General features: G+C 37.1%; 1 protein-coding gene across 9 annotated transcripts in view; it reads left to right on the top strand.

Moving 5' to 3' along the window:
- THADA (THADA, armadillo repeat containing) overlaps positions 1-19,302 on the top strand; it is a 217,311-nt gene that overhangs the window by 160,137 nt on the left and 37,872 nt on the right. For 6 of the 9 annotated variants that reach the window (XR_002437166.1, XM_021392511.1, XM_021392510.1 and 3 more), the window contains one exon: positions 12,875-12,960. Coding sequence is in view for 7 of the 9 variants with exons in the window: in XM_021392511.1 (XP_021248186.1) it covers positions 12,875-12,960 (86 nt within the window). In the remaining 2 variants the exon portion in view is untranslated. Of the gene's footprint in view, positions 1-12,874; positions 12,961-14,849; positions 16,668-16,728; positions 17,805-19,302 lie in introns of those variants that run through there. The other 3 variants (XM_021392516.1, XM_021392515.1, XR_002437167.1) reach the window with 3 other exon arrangements.

Below are 19,302 nucleotides of genomic sequence, written 5' to 3'. Positions count from 1 at the left end.
TTTAGATTACAAGCATACAAGTTTGCAATTCTAAATCAAGGCATTTTTTTCTAGCTTTCTGGATTTTTTTTAACTGAGAAAGACAAGCAAAATATCTATGAAACATTTGGTAACCAAATTTGTTTCCACGTATGTATATACATTGGGACTACAATGAATGATAATGCGGAAAACAAAAAATCTGCTTCCCTTTTAACTTACAAGCAAAAATCTGAGGATTCTATTTAACAAATGATTGTTCCAAGATGCATGTAACAGGGAAATTTCAGAACATAAATGCCATATATCAGTCTTCTGGTAGAATTAATTGTAGCTTCACTGATAATAATATGTGTAAATAAACTGATTTACACCAAGTGAGCAGATGTTTTCACTTTTATGCTGTGCTTGGTCATTGTCGTTGCTGCATTCTAGCTGTGTCGAAGTCCTCATTAAGATGAGTAATAAAAGTGTCATCTTAAGAATGACATTCGGTAATGTTACTCTATCAAACTCAGCAGGGTTACTAACTTTATATACATCAAGAGTGACATTAAGACTAGCAATCACAATAATAATTGCTTATTTTCCTTGGAATGTCAAATGAGTATCTGGTACACTGTGTAAGTTGTGCCTCAGCTTCCATTAGATCTCAAGAATGCAAGGGGCTTGGGATTTGCTACAAATTAAAAATACAGATGAAAAGAATTGAAAATGTCCTCTTTTCTGACTTCCTAGGAATATTCCATAAAGAATTTTGTGCTAGCTTGTGGGAAGAGGGGCTGGAGGTGAAGGACTATATTGATCCATTACTTTCATATATATTTGTCCTCCTGAACTTGGGTTGCCTGAGTGATGTGTGACACTATTGGCTTTTTTTTTTATTTTATTCCCTTTTAGATAGTCCGATTTCTTTTTCTGGATGGAATTCAATAAAGATACCTGAGTAACTGTGCTGCCCCTGTAGAGGCAAGGCAAAAGCATACTTGATAGGATGGTGAAGTGGTATTGGTCTTGTTGTCTACTGGTTGTGAAAAGAAATGAAACTTAGGAGAAAAATGTTTAATTTACATGGTGAATCCAATAGCGATTTGTCAGGCTCTGTCATGCTTAAGTCATCAGTGACTTGGAAGAAGCAGTGACTAATTAAGTGCCAAAATTTTTTCTTGTTGCTAATTATTTAGTGCGGCAAGCATAAGAACCGGTGATAAGGAACTGTAGAAGGATCTTAGGAGACTAAGCATCAAGATAATAACATGACAGATAAAAGTTGCATCTAGAATGTGTTATGTTTAGCTTTACATGTAGTTTGATGGTGCTCTGAGATAACTGTTAATCTTTTGGAGTGATATACTTGTTTTATTCAGTGCCCAGAGGCAAGCTAAAACAGGAAACCGAAAATTGTTGGTAAAGAAAAGAATGAGAAGAAAACGTGTATTTTATACCAATGCGCAGCCACACCTGGAATATGCCAGTTCTGGTAGTTTCATCTCAAAACAGTGCTGTAGGCCTGGGGAAGAAGCATGGCAACGATAATCCAGGTTTGGAATCTACTCCATAAAAGCAGTGACTGTGAGGCTTGGAAAATGGAATGCTGAAGAGTTCTATCTGTGTCTCATTGCCAGAGAGGGTGGTGCATTATTCCCTGTAATATACACATCTCCTCCCTTCTTGTTCCTCCCTCTTCTGATTTTGCTTTAGAGAAGTAAAAAAAGGCCCACTTTCCCCAAACTGAACTTCAAAACACAGTAATATTTTTCAACTGGTGTTTTCTGTCTTTTGTTAAGGCAGATTTATGATAATGAGACATGGCTACTTTTTCTTCCACCTTCCTAATTTTTGCATATCTTTTAAATACTAATTTATCTGAGTATTCAAAAATAGTATTTCTATTTTTGATGTTTTGTTGAGTGAGACCTGTCTTCCATCCATTTCTGAAGGTAAAATTTGAAACTTACAGCTTTGTATTTCATTTGACATTTTTTATTTTGTTTCAAAAATATGTTTGTTTGTTAGTCTGAAGTGATTCAGTGATGTCACTGCTCCTGCCACCTCAGTTATGTAATTGCATTTTTCTGCAAAGATGGGGGATGCAGGATGTTTGAGAAGAACAAAAGTTTTAAAATGCATGAAATGAGTCTGTTGGGTGACTGAGATGATGGAATGAGGTGGTGGAAAGTAATCTGGTGAAAGCTTTAAAAAAAAATAAACAATATATCTATGCCTTTGAAAGGGTTCAAATCCCTTTAATGTGAGTAAAAATAATAATTTTTTTTTTTTAATTTCTGAATGTTTTTTAGCTCAGCTACATACCACAGAGCTACAAGGCAAACTCAAAGTGCCTTTTGGTTCATAAATACAGAAAACTGAAAGAACAGCTTTTTGAGCTGGTGATTTGGTACACTGAAGTCCCGGAAATACCTGTCTTGTTTCACTTGTAGCCTTTGGCATGGTAAAGTATTGGTATTGGAAAATCTGTGAAATCATGTCACTGCACAGCTTTGCTGTAGGATGCTGTCTTCTAGGGCTTTTAGTTTGATTTCCTCCTACCCCCGCTACATTCTTAATGGAGACCACAGGAGGGGGGAAAAAGACTTTGAGGTTCTGCCAGACATCAAATAGCATGTTCTGCTAACCTCATTTCATGTGCCATTTCCTAACCGAGAGCTTGTCTGCACTGGGAAAGTTCATTTTAAGGCTGGTTTCCTTAAACCAGCATGGAATAGATTTGTATAGAACCAACTGGCTTTGCATTTTGCAAGGGACCCCTAGTCAGACTGGACTGGCATGGTTGTGGTTGTGTGCACCTACCTTTGTCACTCAGATATCCATGCTCTTCTGTGCTGCTGTGAGTTATGGATGGGGCTGTATATGACTGGATTCTGATATAGGAGCACAGGACTAAAGCTCGTGTAACAAGTACATGCAAAAGTAATTTGAGGTCTTCACTCAAAACCACTGGGAGAGTGGCATACTGAGGTACAAGTACGTGCTTGCTTGGCTTTCTTAAGGCGGTCTCTGGAATGATCCAGCTCTAACTGTTTTGAATGAGGGAAGTCCTGTGTGTATTTTGTAACATTATAGCATACATTAACTTATCAAGTTGATGGCTGCTATCTTCTATATAGCCTGTGGTACCCTTTTTCCAATCTGCTTTTGGTGGGGTTATGTGATGGCAAGCAGGGAATCAGTCTTAGAAGGGACTTCATGCAAGGTGTGTTTCAGTGTGTGGCTTCACTGTGGTATCAGGACCTTGTGGCTCACGATGTGTGACCCAAATATACCTTTATTCTTCTCATTGCCTCTTTGGACAGACAGCAGTTATTTTGGATAAGCAGACAGAACAGTGGACAAAGTAGTTTTGTGCTCTAATGATAGCAGCATGAAAAATTTCCAGAGGCATATGCCGGCATATTCAGTTGTAGATGCAAGCTGACTATGGACTGCCTGCACATTTGCAAGCAGCCTCCTTTGAAGGGTGATGTTATTTGTGAGCTGGAGGGGCTATTTATACTTTCAGAACAGCAAGAAAGCAACAAGAAAGGAGAAAATAAGAACCTCCTCCTCGGCAGGGTTGGCCTGCTCTTGTGATTGATAGATCCCTTGCCTATTCCTCTTTTATTGCATTACGACAAACCTTCTTGTCCTCCAAAAGCCCTGTCTGTCCTCGGCATCTTCCTGTTTTCAAAACTTCTCTGCTCTTCTATTTCTATGTTTAAAATCTGTGCATTGAGAAGTGTGCTTAAATATCTTTGATCTATGGTCTATATGCATTGCACAGCTTTGTTCAGAAATTGAAAATAGTTTGAATGTCTGAGCCTGGCACTGTAGAAATTTGTTTACTAGGTTTCAAATGAAAAAGTTACTTTCTGTTGGCTGGACTGCGGCAATAATTCATGTGTGTGCTATTACAGACGTGAAACGCTGGGAAAGAATTATTTTTGTCCTTTTCCAGCTGGAAGCTAAGCATACCAGTATGACCAGTTGCTGCACATCAGGTGTGCAGTGGTAATTTATTAATCTTCACTTACTCAGCCACGAGCCTAATTCAGCATGGTTTGTCTTTTGCATTACTTGTTTTGAGAGTGCAGTCATAACAGTTATGTCATTCTTTATAAGTGTATTCTTGAGACTTCCATTTAAATCTTGCATGCTTTTTGCAGACAAATTCAAGTTTCCGTGCTGCTCCAACTCAACTCTTTCACCACTGTCCTTAACACAGGTACATATTACTTATCTATATAGTTGGTGATTGCTTGGTTTGGAACACTCGCTTTGGATATCAGTATAGATATGTTTTTACTTCAGACCAAATTTGAAGATGTACTTTGCATAAGTAAAAATACTCTTTGCCTCCCATTCCCAGGTATACTGTTAACTTAAATATGAACGCTCAGGGAGGATGGAGAAACAAATAAGGTTGTTGAAGATGTGTTCCCTTCATTAGTGCAATGTTTTACTTAGGCACAAAAAATGTACAATTACAGGTTTGGGGCATAAATGCTCTATCACCTGAAAATGTTTTCTAATAAATAAACTAGAGTTTTAGAGCTTTTGTCTTTATAGGCTGCATTCATCCACAATATTAATTGTGTAAAATCCCTTAAATTTGCACATGGAATTAGTTTGACCTCTCAAGTTTTTAGGATGTTGCTAAGGGCTCACATTTGGTTCTCATTAAGAGAACAAAAAAGAAAACAGATTATTTTATCAATCTGGTATGCTATTTCAAAAAATAACTCAACAACAACAAAACACACCCTTCCAGTATCATTCACCAAGAACAACTAGAACACAAATTATTTTTTTTTAATAGCTGAAACTCAGGAGGTTCTTGGTGATACCACAATATAAAAATAACTTGTGTAAATTCTCTCTTTACCAGGGAAATTGACAGCACAGCAATGGAGTGGTCTGGTTTTAGTGGTGGTAGGAAAATTTAAATCACCAGATGAGCAACTTTCCCGGTGGATGGAATGCAGTAATGCAGGATGAGCTGGTCTTAGAGTGTGGGCAAGTCAAGGGGTCTGTTCACGTGGTGGTTGTTCCAAGGAGACGTCAGCAGCACAAGCATGCAGTCAGATGCACTGTTACTTGATGTTTGTATTTCTGTATGAGTGTTCTGGCACTTCCAGGAACTCAGCAAGCACTACTTGGTAGTGTAGGCTTTGTTGGCTTTTTTGTTGCTGTTGTTTTTTTTTTGTTTGTTTTTTGTTTTTTAAATTTAAATGCTTTTCATTAATGTGTAGTTCTGTTGGCTGTGATACTCACTGATGTGCTGGTTTTGTATTACATGGTTAAAAATGCTATGGCCAAAGTTTAGTAATTACATCCATTATTAATGTCTCCTCAAGAAGACAAGAGGAAGGCTGTGTATCTTTTGATGATGTTGTTTCAGAGCTACGTGACATGGGCTCTGAGAGAAAACTGATTAAAATGTGAAGGCTGCCTTCTGAACAAATATACCCTCCAAAACATTCGGCTAGTGCCGAGTTGGAAAGCTAATAACCAAAACATCAGGGGATTTATGTTTAAATCAGCTGCTCATTGTATGTGTTGGTGTGACTTCCATAAGCTTTGTGGCCCCCATGAATGACAAATGCTTGTTTTCCAGATCTTTCTTCGGGTAAAACTTAGTCAGTACAAGGCCAGCTTGGCCTTATTCATCAGCAGCTCTGTAAGGATAAAACTCCCAGTGGCCTGCACCGTAAAGATTGGTTGACTGTAGCAGGATGCAAACACCAGAGGAGATGCACTTCTTGCTGCATTTGGAAGATTTTTAGCTGATGACTTTAATCCAAGTCTTCCCAAATTGATGAGAGAGATGGCTGTTTTTTTCAGGGCAGTCTTAAATGATCAAATAGACCATCCTAGTTTAAGACCCATGAAAATATTCCCAACAATTTAACTGAGTATCATGCACTGTATTGTAGAATTCGTATGTGTCTGCTAGTTTACAGATGTAGCAGAGTAAATCACTTCAGTTGAAATCTTATTTCTGTGCAATAGGCATAAAACATGTAGTCTATACAAGTCTTTGCAGGGAAATGGGGAGGTATCATTGCTGGACACATATAAGATTCCAGCCTCCGAAAGAAAGAGTGCTTGGCAGGGAATTTCCATTCTTCCGGAAACAGTGTGCTGAAAATTGGTAGGGAGAGAAGGATACACTGTAAAGCTCAGATTTACTTGCCAGTGAGCCAGCATGAGGAAATGAGTCTATGGAAGACAAAGGTTGTGAAACACCAATAAGAAGTTGCGTGGATGCTGTCCATAAGTACCAGCTGATGTAGGATGTGTTGGCCTTGAATCACAGTTCTTCCCAGAGGTTATACCAGAGCTAAAGAAGAAATTCTACTCTCTGTTATATGCAAAATGTCAACTCATCAGAATATTCTTTGAAGTTCAGAAATAAAAGAATTACTTATTAAACCAGTTTGGTTTGTCTGTTGGAAACAAAATCTGTACCTAATGTTGGTGGCAAGAAAGTAGATTTTGGGGCCTAAATTCATCTGCAATAACCCGTTTTTTGTTTGCCAGATAAAATATTAAATTTAATAGATATTTCTGAGTCATTTTTAAGACAATAATATGTTATTTAAACAGAAGAATAGCATGGTGTTTAGCAATTGCAGGTTTTCTTTTTTTTCTTCAAGTACAAGGCTTTTCCTAAAATACTGTGGAAAAACTAAAGGATTTTTTCAGCCTTTCCAAAATCTCTAGAGAGTTCCAGTATTACTGACTTTTTGACTAAAGACCAAATATGGAATAGGCAGTTCTTTTAATCACTTGTTCTCTTTGGAAATCAATTTGAAAGCAGTCACACAAGTCATAAAGATGGTTCTCTTCTTGTACTTAAGGCAGCTATGCATTAACCCTATGAGGAGAAAATTTATTTGGATCTTTGTTCTTTATTTCATAAAGTAATATTCAGTTTGACAAACAAGATTAGCTTGTATTCAGAAAGCAGCAGTAGTTGGAAGAATCAAAATCATCCATACTCTTTGAAAAGCTTGAAAACTGAACAACAGTTCTCAGAGCTTTCACAGAAGTTTCTTGGGTGTCTCTATGATACCTAAGTATGCTAAGATATCTGCAACTAAACTAATTCACGAGATAAATGTTCTGGGCTTTTATTTAATAGACATTGCCTGGCAGGCTGCATTTGAAATTTGTAATATTTATTCCCTTGAGTTTAAGCTGTTTATCCTTTGTTATTTATTTATTAATTTTTAGTAATAATTTTTTAGTCATTAATTTTTTAGTGAATATAACTTGTTGTATGTTTATAGCTCTTTTTCTGCTAATAGTTATGTAACATCTGTTTCCTTATGAGGAAAAAATATGAGCAAAGTGCACTCCCTCTTTGGAAAACACTGAATTTCCATTGACTAGTATAACTGACAGCTAGTATTGTAAACATTAACTCAATTAACTACTTTTATGTCTCATTTTTGTAACAAATGCAATATGTTGTTGCTGTTTATACCTATGAGAAGCAGTGCTCTTTTGGAAAAAGAGGAATGCTCCTGGAGACAAGTATTTGTCTTCTTTTTAAGTCATCTGACTTAGTAGCATTGAAAGTTGGGGCTCCTGAGAAGGAAAATTTGCAGAAGTTGTGCAACAGAATTCATTGTTACTCTTTGTATAAATGCATCTTGGCCTTCCTCATTCATATATATAAATTTGGATGGTTATAAATGGTGTCCTGTAGGGGAGCAAGAGGCTGTAAATGTAGTTCAGCTCTTTTCATGTGCTCTGACAGAACTGAGGCCAAATGGGTGAGCTTTCCATGTTCTCTCTTCACTGTTGTTTCCTTTGGAAGAGAAGCTAATTTCCTCTGTAATTCATTAATATTGATCTTAAAAATAAACAGTGTTAGAAAAGGAATATTAGAAGCTAAGCCCTGTGTTCCTGATGCAGTTGAAACTGTGTGTGGGAGCAAGGTACACAGGAGGTCTGTGACCAAATATTGGTGATTTCTTCAATAAATGCCAATTTCGTTTTTCAGATTTGCAATCCAAAATAAGCAAACCAGTGACTATCTTAAATTGAGCATGACTTAACTGTAAAAGGTGGATCAAACTTTTAAAAAATAGTGTTTGCCAAGCCTCAGATTCTGGGAACCTAGGACTGATTTCATGTCACACAAGTCTAAGCTGCAGTCTGTGGTGCTTGAAGGTGGGAAAGGTGGCACAGAACTCAAAGCGGTCCCAGTGTTACTGTAGCCTCCAGAACCAACTGAACCAGAATGCAACGCTTCACATGAAGCTTCTGGACCTGGTAAATCAGATTTACATTTACTGAGAGGGAATAACTTGTGAAGATATGCTTCCTGATTCTTCTACCAATCTGCTTCTTGTTTAATACAAATAGCTTATTGTTACTCTGATGATATGATATGCTTTAGCTACTTTTCCTGTGCCTATTTAAAGGCGTTTGAGCATGAGCCCATGCATTCGAAAGAGTATTTAGTTTTGTTAACCATTTTCTCTTAAAATTTTCCCTGTACTTTTAACAGCTAACAGAGGTTTCTTTCAGCAGGTAACTTCAGCTCTTTTCTGATTTTGTGTTCATATACCAGAATTGAAAATTGCATTATAAAGAAGTCTGACTACTGTGTTGCCAATTACTTGTTCAGCCTTAATGATAAGAAATTGGCAAATTTTGGAACATGGTGTTTTCAGGATCTAATCCAGAAATCTGCTGTGATTTGTCAAAATTAATCATTTGGAAAGTGATGACTGTGTTTTTGGATTTTTATCTGCAGTTTAACCACACCTATCTAAAGCAAAAGAGAATAATAAAATAAAAAGATTTTTTTTCCCAGTTTGAAAATACTGTTACACTGTAAATTTGGGGAATTAAAAAAAAATCTCTAGGTCCTTTCAAGTCTTCAGTTGCTTTAGCATTTTTTACTTCAGTTTTTTCAGTCATCTTGCATCTTCTGCCGAGTTTCATGATGATCTATGGGGACACTGCAGTTTCTTCTGTCACTGTTTTATTCGGTTTTATGAATTTAGAATATTGTTGTCCCTAGGCCTCACACTTTCTAAATAATAATCCTTTCAGTCTCTGTCTATGCTTCTAAAGGTTGCAAATGTCTTTTCTCCACCTACACAGCAGGTGAAGCCAGTGATAATGCTTGCCTCTTACACGTTGCTCCATGCAGGCTGAACTGAGTTCAGTCCTCAAGTCAGCTTTTGACCTCTTTTCAGTCAGCTACACTGAAATATTCGTACTGGCTGTTGGTTAAATGCAACTCAGCAGTCCTTTGTGAGCTGATTTTGTATTTCCACCTGGAAAGTCAACACCCAAGTGCTGCATCATGAACTGTGGAAAAATTTTCACAGTGCAGTGGGATTGCAGGGATAGGCTGGCTGTAAACTCCAACTCTGAAGACAAAAAAAATGCTGAGAGATATTTCTGAAATTTATTGCAGAATTATTTATGATTCTACAACTGCAGGGGTTGGAAGGGACCTCAAGAGATCATCGAGTCCAATGCCCCTGCTAAAGCAGGCTCCCTACAGTAGGTCACACAAATAGGCGTTCAGATGGGTCTTGAATATCTCCACAGAAGGAGACTCCACCACCTCGCTAGGCAACCTGTTCCAGTGCTCTGTCACCCTTACCATAAAGAAGTTCTTCTGCATGTTTATATGGAACTTACTGTGTTCAAGTTTTAGGCCATTTCTCCTTGTCTTGTTGCTGCGTACCACTGAGAAAAGCCTTGCCTCACCCATTTGCCTCCCACCTTCTTTTGGATATCTATAAACATAATCCGATCCTCCCTCAGTCTTCTTTTCCCCAGGCTAAACAGACCCAGGTTACTCAGCCTTTCTTAGTAACGGAGATGCTCCAGGCCTTTTATTATCTTTGCGTCCCTCCACTGGACTCCTTCTAGAAGATCCTTGTCTTTTTTTGAACTGGGAAGCCCAGAACTGGACACAGTATTCTAAAAGTGGCCTCACCAGGGCAGACTAGAGGGGAGGATCACCTCCCTTGACCTGCTGGCCACTCTCTGTTTAATGTGCCCCAGGATACTATTGGCCTTCTTGGCCACAAGGACTCACTGCTGGCTCATGGTCAACCTGATGTCCGTCAGAACACCCAGGTCCTTCTCTGCAGAGCTCTTCTCCAGCAGGTCGTCCCCTAACCTGTACTGATTCATGCAGTTATTCCTCCCCAAGTGCAGGAATCTGTATTTGCTCTTGTTAAAACTCTTCAGGTTCTTCTCTGCCCAGCTTTCCAGTCTGTCCAGGTCTTGCTATTAGTACATATGCTTAGCAGTGCTAATACAGTATTACTAATTGTTCAGCACTATTAAGTACATTATATTGTCTTGATATCCATTTTATATTTCTGTGTGGACATTTCCTGTGAGATATGAGAATCCTAACAGTGTCTAGCTCTGTGCTGATTGGAGTCAGATGTAGTTTATTATCTGGAGGAAGCCTATGATGTATTTATTTCCATTAATATTCAGGTTGGAAGAGAAGTAAACTAATTTTGGGGTTTGGACAAATAAAGGAACGCTATTCCAGATGCCTAGAGCTCCCACCTTTGCTACCACTGTGACTTTCTTGTTTGGAAACGGATTTCCTAATAGCTTGTTTATGAGAAGTCTAGTTTATTTGGGTATCTGCATTAAAACAGAAACATCTTGTCCTCTTTCCGTTCTCGTTGTTTAAGTTCTACATGAACAGGTCATCTTAATTGCTGCACAGTGTATTGTTTGAAATGTCCAGCATGTGATTTTTGGCTGTTGGGTCTGTTATGCAAATCAAAATTTGATTGTCTTAAAGACTCAGCTTTCTGCTGTAGTCTCAACAACACTGAAATTTCTTGGTTTTGGAAAACTGAGTTTCCTGTTGTGTTCATCTGGCGCATATGAGCAAGAATTCACTAGCATCACCAGAGCAACGGAGCAAGCCAAGAACAAACGTTTGGCATGTTGTAAGCTAAAAAAGCCTCATTTCAAAATCAAAACATGCATATGTCCGTACTCAGAATGAAGTGGTAAATGCTGAAAAGCTGGACTGGAATGAAAAAACATGTCAGTATTGCTGTTGACACTTCTTCAGTAAAGGTTGCATCAACCATGTTTTTCCGAGGGCACAGCTTGTAAGATACAGGGAAGTTAGTGAATAATAAGTTTGTCATCATTTTTTCAAGGGAGCTGAAGTGAAGTAGGCCCACTATGTACCACATCTTAATTTAAATCTGTCATGGGTGCTTTTGTCCATTTTGCAGGTATGATGGACCTCAGTGTTTCTTTTTCTTCTGTGAAACTCATCTGTCTTTCTTCTCAGGGGTTGAGTTTCCTAGACCTATGAGTATTTCTTGTTTGTTGTTTTTTCCTCTTCTCATAGATGTGGCAACAACTGTATGCCCAAGATACGGGAAAGAATTTTGTTTAGTCTGTTTGGAAAGAAATCTTCCTACCTCAGCTTTTCAAAAATAGGTCATATTAAAATTGCTTTGACTTCTCATGGTATCCGTTCTCACTGATGTGCATCTTCCCTGCAGGCAGGGTTTAGCTCTCTAGCTTTAAAGCAAGTAGTAAGAGGCAAGTATCAAAAAGTTTTGGGAGACTTATGACTACTTTACTAGTAAGAAAGTGTTCTCTTTAAAAGAGAAGTCCTGGTAACATCTTCTCTAGTGTATGTTATATGGATGCCTAACATTGTAGAGGATAAAAGTAGTTTTAAGTAATTTATAGCCATTACAGTGTTTATGACTGTAGGTAAGAGCAGTGTTTCTGGTAAAAGTTGTCTTTTTAATATGGTCATAGACTAACTTTCCACAATCAAATACAGCTGCCAAACTTCTATGCAAGATCTTCAGATGATTCATTTTCATGTCATAATCACATATCTTATTTGAAGAAGTTTTTTTTTCTTTTTGAATTTTAAAGACGTTACAAAGTTCAGAATGTTGGTTGTAACATAATTAATTAACAGTTTTTTGAAAGAGCTTCAATGTGAAGATAAGCACACAAAGTAAGTGCCAGATAAAATAAAAATGAAATGCTGAACATAATTAGTCATACCTCAAACTTGTGCCTCATGATTCTAGAAGTTTTTCAGTGCAAGTCCCATTGGACTCATCAGAATAATTTCTCTGTTTTGAACTAGATTTCCTGTTCACATATGAAGTAATACTTCAGGAAAGGTTCTCCTGGCTGGAACATACAATGATAATATAGAGAAAAATGAATATGTTAATCTTGTATAAAGATGTTAACCTCATTTTACATTTCCAGTTTGAGAGAAAACATTTTTCACTTACGGCTTGAAGAGTTGGAGCAGAAAGTAGTTTATTACCTATTTGTATTATATTCCTCAAATCCCCAATATTCTTGTCCAGAAAAAAAGTCTAATTTTAAGAACATGTGTGTCTCTGTAGTCTTCATCAAAACAATTAGGACACTATGGCTGTTAAAAAAATATGTAGCAGGTATATTTCATCCTTTTTTTTAATAATTATTTATGAACTGGAACAGTAAGACCTGAAGATTTAGTTTTGTTAATGCATTTAATTACACACGTTATCCATAAGCAAAATAACGACTTGCCAAAGCAAGCTGATGAATCCAATAATAATGAAATGTATAAACTGAGATTTGGTGGAATGGATGGAGGAGAGGTGTTAGGATTCCTGTTAGGGAAACTGTCATTCACAGTGGACCAGAATGTGAAGCTTAGATAACTTGGCCTAATTATTTTGCACATGCAGTCTAATTTGATCTGTTGATCTTCACTAATAAAGTAAAACGGACCTAAAATAGTCCATATAGCAAGAGACATTGGCATTTTTCCAAGCTGTTGTTTCACTGTTTTTTTGAGCATAGATGGTAAACAGATTTCATAATTAGTAATTTGATTTTGTAGGCCAAATCCTTGTTTGGTGACCAGAGCTGCTTTTCTTGATGTCCTTGTGATGCTGAGTACTCACCTGGAGAAGTTCCAAAAGCCAGGTAAGTCAACTGTAGTGCTCTGGAAAACAGATTGAATGTCTGTGAGGAAAATTCTGAGCTGTACTGAATCTAGAGAAAAAATAACATGCTACTTACGCTCATGTTATCTACTGAATGTTGGAGAACATTAGGTAATTTAGTGGAATCATAGGAAAGAGCCATTTATTCTGTCTTCCATAGAGCTACTCCTGGAGATTGTTGATAGGAAGGATGGGACACTGCTCCATGTCAAAGCTTGGAGCAGTGATCTTGCAATATTCCTAATTCTAGGACTGTGTAACATCAACAAAAAATGCCTTCCCGTTTTCCAAAATGTTTTGCAGATCCAGAGTTAGAAAAACAAACAAAACATAAACCTCAGAATATTGCTGTTTTAATCTTTCCCCAAAACCTTGGAGACCTTTTGAGACATCTAGAATTGTTTCAGCAAAACTGTGTTTCCTCATATTAGGAAGTTTTATAAGATGTGACAATGCAAAATGTACTGTAAACAATAGGGAAAGCAAAGGTTTGGAGGAAAGGATGTACCCTTTCAAATGTGCCTGTATGTAGGCAACGTAGGTCAGGTGTAGCTAGCTTCCCTGTGCATGTGTTTTGTTTATTTCTTATGAAAAGCTGATTAATAAGTTACCTTATCAGTCAAGGAAGGCAAGTAAAGAATACTACATTTATTTCATTAAAATTCTTAGTGACTGATTTTAATACTGCATTTAATGCATTGAAATAGTTCTTCATTTCAGGTAATCATATTTTGAGGGCTGTTCTTTATTCTAAAACCAATCCTTTTTGCTTGTGGTGTATGGCAGATGTGGTTTTGTTTAGATCTTCGGTAGAAGTAGTTCCTTTTATTCCATAGTTGCTGTTCATGTACTTTTCTGTGGATGTGCAGTTCTAACAGCTACTCTGTTTTGGATACCACTGGCAATACTGCATAGCCATAAAGAGTAACAGCTGCCAGGATGATGAGTTGTTGATGAATGTGTCTGAAATTAACTTGTCCAGATAGGCTGATGCAGAATGTAGCCCTTAAGAAATAAACATTTGTATAGAAAGTGTGACCAGTGTGGCAGGTGTGTTCCGCTATAGCAGAAGATAGGGTGATATGGAGCATGGGGACAGATCAGATCTTTCATGTTCAATGAAGACTCATCGTCTCACATAGGTCCCAGATATCAAGGTCTACTATTCAGGAAAGGGAATTTCTAGATGGCTTTACACCATAGTTCTCATTCTGTTGAGTGCTGACCACTGTGACTAGATACAAACTATATGCTTTGTAGGGAGGAACAAAACCTTCACTATAAAGCAGTTTCAATATAGCCTGACTCTAGGGAGAAGTTTTCCTCCTGACTTCTTAATGTTTAGTACGGGTGGGCTATACCTGTCATCACTAATACTCTTGTTACAATATGTATTTACTTAAGTTTCTTAAATCCTGATATGCCTTGATGGTTATCCTTTGCAGTAATTTAAAAAGTCAAGCTCTGTATAACATCTGAAAAAAAAAAAAAAAAAAAGCAACCCCCAAAAAACTCTTTAGTAATCTTTCTTCATTTTCATGAGTACTCCTTTGTTCATGGTAGCTCCTCTTTGGAAGTAGGTTTTACACTTGGCTTTTAATTCTGATCCTCTACTTCTTCAACTCCTTTGTAATATGAAGCATCCCAGTCTTTATGTATTCTCTTATATTAATTTTTTTTTCTTCTACTTCTGATTATTCTCATCACTCACCCCTCGACTCTGTTTTTGTATTTCCTTTTCCAGGTGACTGCTCTTCCTTTGTTTACTTTGGGGGCTTTATAATTCCTTTATCAGTTTCTTTCGTATTTTTATTATCTTTAGACTTTGGTCTGTTTTGTTTTTTAAATAATTGCTGCGCATTTGCAAAGGTCTCTGAAGACTTCTCTGCACCAGGAAACTCCCCTCTTTTTTCAATGCTCCTGGCGGGTGAAGAATAGCCCTTTGAGCCTGAGGGACTGCAGCATGCTGTGGCTGGATTACAGGCTGTACTGGATTCATTTAATTTTCAAAGCTTATGTGGATTGTTCCAAATGTTGGTGCTGTATGGTGGAAGAATTTCTGTAGAAGGGAAGCAATTAGTTTTGCAGACTCTCTCTGCTGAGGGATAGTTCATTAACATTGTCTTGCTTAAAAAATTCACTCCTATATAAATACATAATGTTGGATTGCAGGCATTATCTACAGAGAGTAGAGACTTAAAATGGAAATATATTTCTGAAAACTTGAAGGTACATTAGGGACAGTTTTATATATCAAATGGAGAAGCACTTCTGACATGAAGGGATATTATGTTTATATTAACTAGAACCCAAGTGTCCCATGACATACTGAAAGAAAAACTAAACTCATCAGTTAAAAATGAATGTTTTGATTCTCAGTTCTAAATGTTCTGTAAGGAACAGTTATTAACTGAAGCTTTATACTTTTCTGAGATTAAATATCTTACTCATGTATGTGTATCTCTGGTTACGAGCCAAGTTTTCTCTCTTTTAATCTTGATTTGTGAAGTTGTTTCAATGAATAAAGGGTGAAGGACAAATCCAAATAAAACTGTTTCTTGATGTGTTTACCTAAGAGGCCCCAGGAAGTGCTGTATATGAGTTCCAGGCCACAGGCTGAAACTGATTTTCATCAGCATAAATGGGAATGCAATGTAATGAGCCTGCAACTGGTTAAAATCAGACCACTTCTAATTGATTATGCCTGCCTAAAGGGGCTACAATTACAAAGAGATTTTCAGAGTACGGCCTTGCCTGGGCCTTTCCTACATTACGATTATTTTCTGTAAGTGATTTGTTGTCTTCAATTAATAAAATCTGTCTCTTAAAGTGCAGGACAGCCCTTAGGGAATTTGCTTCACAAATTCAAAACAATTTAAATTGTCAGATAAGGCAGGGAGTAATGGATACCAAAAGCGTCTTGTCCAGATAAAAATTTATTAGTGGCCTAATGAAGATTATTTGTCTTAAAATAATAATAAAAAAAAATTGATTTGCTGATTTGGACAGAATTGTTTCCTAATTCATCTCTGTAGGAAAATATGGATCTCTTTTCATAAGTTAATATCTAGAGCCTTTGTTCCAGTTCCTGATTAGGGTTTTCTGAAGTGGAAAAGCTATACATAATACCATGATTATATAAACCTTTTCTTTTTTATCTTTTTTGTCAGTTATCAGTTGCAGCTGGAACTCAGAAGAGAGTGTATCAAGCCATTTTTAAAAACAAAAATGTTAAAATATTTAGATAAGAATACTCCTTTTGCCATTATTGGGAGCAAACACAAATTCTTACCTGATCTAGGATTGTTTGATGAGCTACTGCCTATCTTCAGTGGCTTTACTGACAGAATCACACGTCTAAAGATTTTCTGATCTAGTGGGTAGAACAGTGTAATTCTCTTTCCAAGGATTTCCTAGTGTTTCTACTTTCCTAGAGAGCAGTTAAGTTACTCCTCCACAGGTTAAACAGCACCAAAGTGGATGGTGCTGGAAGAGAGGGAAGTTTCAGAACTTCACATTTCCAAACCATTGCTGGAGGAAGCAAATGACACTCATAGGATTTTTTTGGAGGTGAGAAATGACTCAGAGTCCAGGTAATCTACCAAATGTGTCCAGCCTTATCCGTGTTTGTAAACTCACATGCCTTGGTCAGTGGCAGTCAGGCGGAAGTCCATCAAGCTCTAGAGCTGCAGGTCTATGCGAGGATCTGTAGTGTCCTGCTGAGGTTATGTACTTTCCTCTGTTGCAGTGTAGATGGGCTTTGTGAGGTACCAAATACTAGACAGTGCTTCAGAGGGCAAGACTGTTCTGCTGAATATTTGGACTTTTGACGGGTCCCATCACAGACAATCCTACTTTCAAATCTTCTGGAAATTAAGATGTGAAGCTAAACAGTAAGATGAAGGCGTTGCGGTGATCCTGCTGTGTTGGGAAAACAGGAGCTGGGGCAGTACACCACACTGTTGGGACAGAGCTGGGATGCTCTTGCAGTCTGTAACAGATGAAGAATGCCAAAAGGCAACATGGTCAAATTTTCTTTCTTGATGGATTTTCAGAACAGTCTTCTAATAGTACTGTGTTGAATTCATGAAGTGAAAAATTAATGCAACTCATTAAAGTATACTTGATTAATAAAGGCACATTTTACTTAATAATAACAATAATAGTTGTGCATAAATTGTTCTGCTGAGTTGATAAATCAATATAAATGTAATGGACTGTAGAAGATAAATCAGGGAAAAGATGAAAGAAAATCTGTTAAAGATAATCCTCCTTAGTCATTCTTCTACCCTATATGTATGCTGTCAGTCTCCTGGCTGGTTTAATGTGTTATTGAATATACAGCTTCTTCAAAATTCAAATTTGATGAGAAAGAGAAAACATTTAAATAGAAAATCAATGTTGTGAATCTATAATTTAGAAGAAGCTGCTTGAAGTCTCAATGTATATTTTTCCTTTCTAAATTTGTAAGGGTTTATAAAAGTTCCCATGATTAAACAAACTCCACTGTTGTTGTCGTCAGTGGTAACGAAGTTACTCAGTGTTTATATAATTAATCCTGTTTATAAATATCATGTTTTTATATCAAAATTCAGCAGCCTGCATTTTACTCTCTCTAATATATTTTTCCTGAGTTTTACAAATGAAAATGTGCATTTTCTTGCTGTCTTCCAAGCAGCTGAACCTTTTGTAGATACAGCATAGTTAAATTCTGCCTTTGATCAGCAGGAACAGTTTATCTAAAATAATAATTGTGCATTGCATGTGTGTATGAATCAAAACCGTGGGCAATAACGTACAACTGTCTGCTGTTTTTGTCTTTATACCCTTTTCTTATGACAAAATATTGTGTTTTGAAGTAAAATATATTGAAATATCACTGCCTTAGTTGCATTTGTTGTTTTTAACTTGAAGTTATGTACTGGTAGAAATTTTGTGTATTAGCAAGCTTCTAGATGCTTTGCAATGAAAGCACAAATAACTGAAGTAGGATTCTCTTAAATATGTTGTCTGAATGAAATTATTTATAGGACTTTTTAATAGCATAGTGGGTTGTGCCCAATTTCCCCCCCCCCCACACACACTTTTTTATTTTGTCTGTATTGTACTTCTTACTCTTTCTTGTTTTGAAAGGAAGGAAAATGGTTAGTAAAGTAAGTTTTTCTGCAGGCTAACTTAAAATCTGATAATGTTTAAATGGTAAAAATTTGGCAGGAGTAAGTAGGTTAGTTATTTTAATTATACTTTATCTTCCTTTTACCTAAATCCCTATGAAGTATAGCCAAACAATTATTGTGAACAAAAACATAGGCAGTTTGCTAATGCATGTTTTGATTATTTCATCTAATTAGCTTAAATTAAAAAAAAATCCATCTCAACAAATTGAAAGAAATTTCTGTTCATTTTGTCAGAAATTTTACAAACTCAGTGTGCCAGTGTGTTGACTGTAACACTTGTTATTATTTTGACTCACAAAAAGTAAAAATTTGAAACATATTTATAAAATCATCTAAATAGTCCATGTCTCCTGACATGACATTAGAGAAGTCAAAAGGAAGTGTTGTTGGGAAACCAGTATTCTAATTCAATAAGTATAGGTCTACATGTCCTTAAGTATTGGACTTTAGACCATAGCGCAATGGTCTAAAGATTCATCAAGACGGCTTGCATTTTTTTTGCTTTGATTTTCCAATATGCATTCAGAATAAGATCCTTTTTTAAACATGAACCCTCCCTTTTCTTCCATAGCTCATAATTTACAAAGTTGAGAAAGAAGTGGCTTCCCATTTTACTTAAGAGATCTCTCTCAGAGATCACTGGTATCACCAGTTCTTGATGATTTAGCACTCTGTGTGAGTATCATTTTTAAAATGCTCAGAGGAATCCCTGATTCCAGGTTTATGGAGCTTCTACCTCATCTGGAACAGCCAGCAACTCTATACCTGTGAGCACTGCTGATGCAGGATTGCCATGTACAGCATGGTCACTGCAGTTCTGTGGTTTCCACCAAATAATGCTGAAACCAGAATATCTGTATCACTGTGTGAAGGCTAGCAGAGAGGAGAATGAGAGAGCTGAAGATGGGATCATTGGAGGTCCAGGTAGAGGGAGTGACTAGGAATTGCACAGATCAGGTGATGGACATGCTGTGGCCTTTCTAGCCATTACACAAGTGAGTGGGAAACAGTAAAGCAAACTAACCAAGACTGAAGCGAACAAATACTGTGGGAAATGAAGTGGGGACATGGAAAGCCAGTGGGCAGTCAAGGAAATCTGAAAGGCAGGAGGTGGACTTCTGGCATGGACATGGGAGGAGGAAAGG

This window comes from Numida meleagris, chromosome 3 (genome assembly GCF_002078875.1).
Source record: "Numida meleagris isolate 19003 breed g44 Domestic line chromosome 3, NumMel1.0, whole genome shotgun sequence".
NCBI classification, from domain to species: Eukaryota; Metazoa; Chordata; class Aves; order Galliformes; family Numididae; genus Numida; species Numida meleagris.
This window is presented reverse-complemented; position numbering and strand designations above follow the sequence as displayed.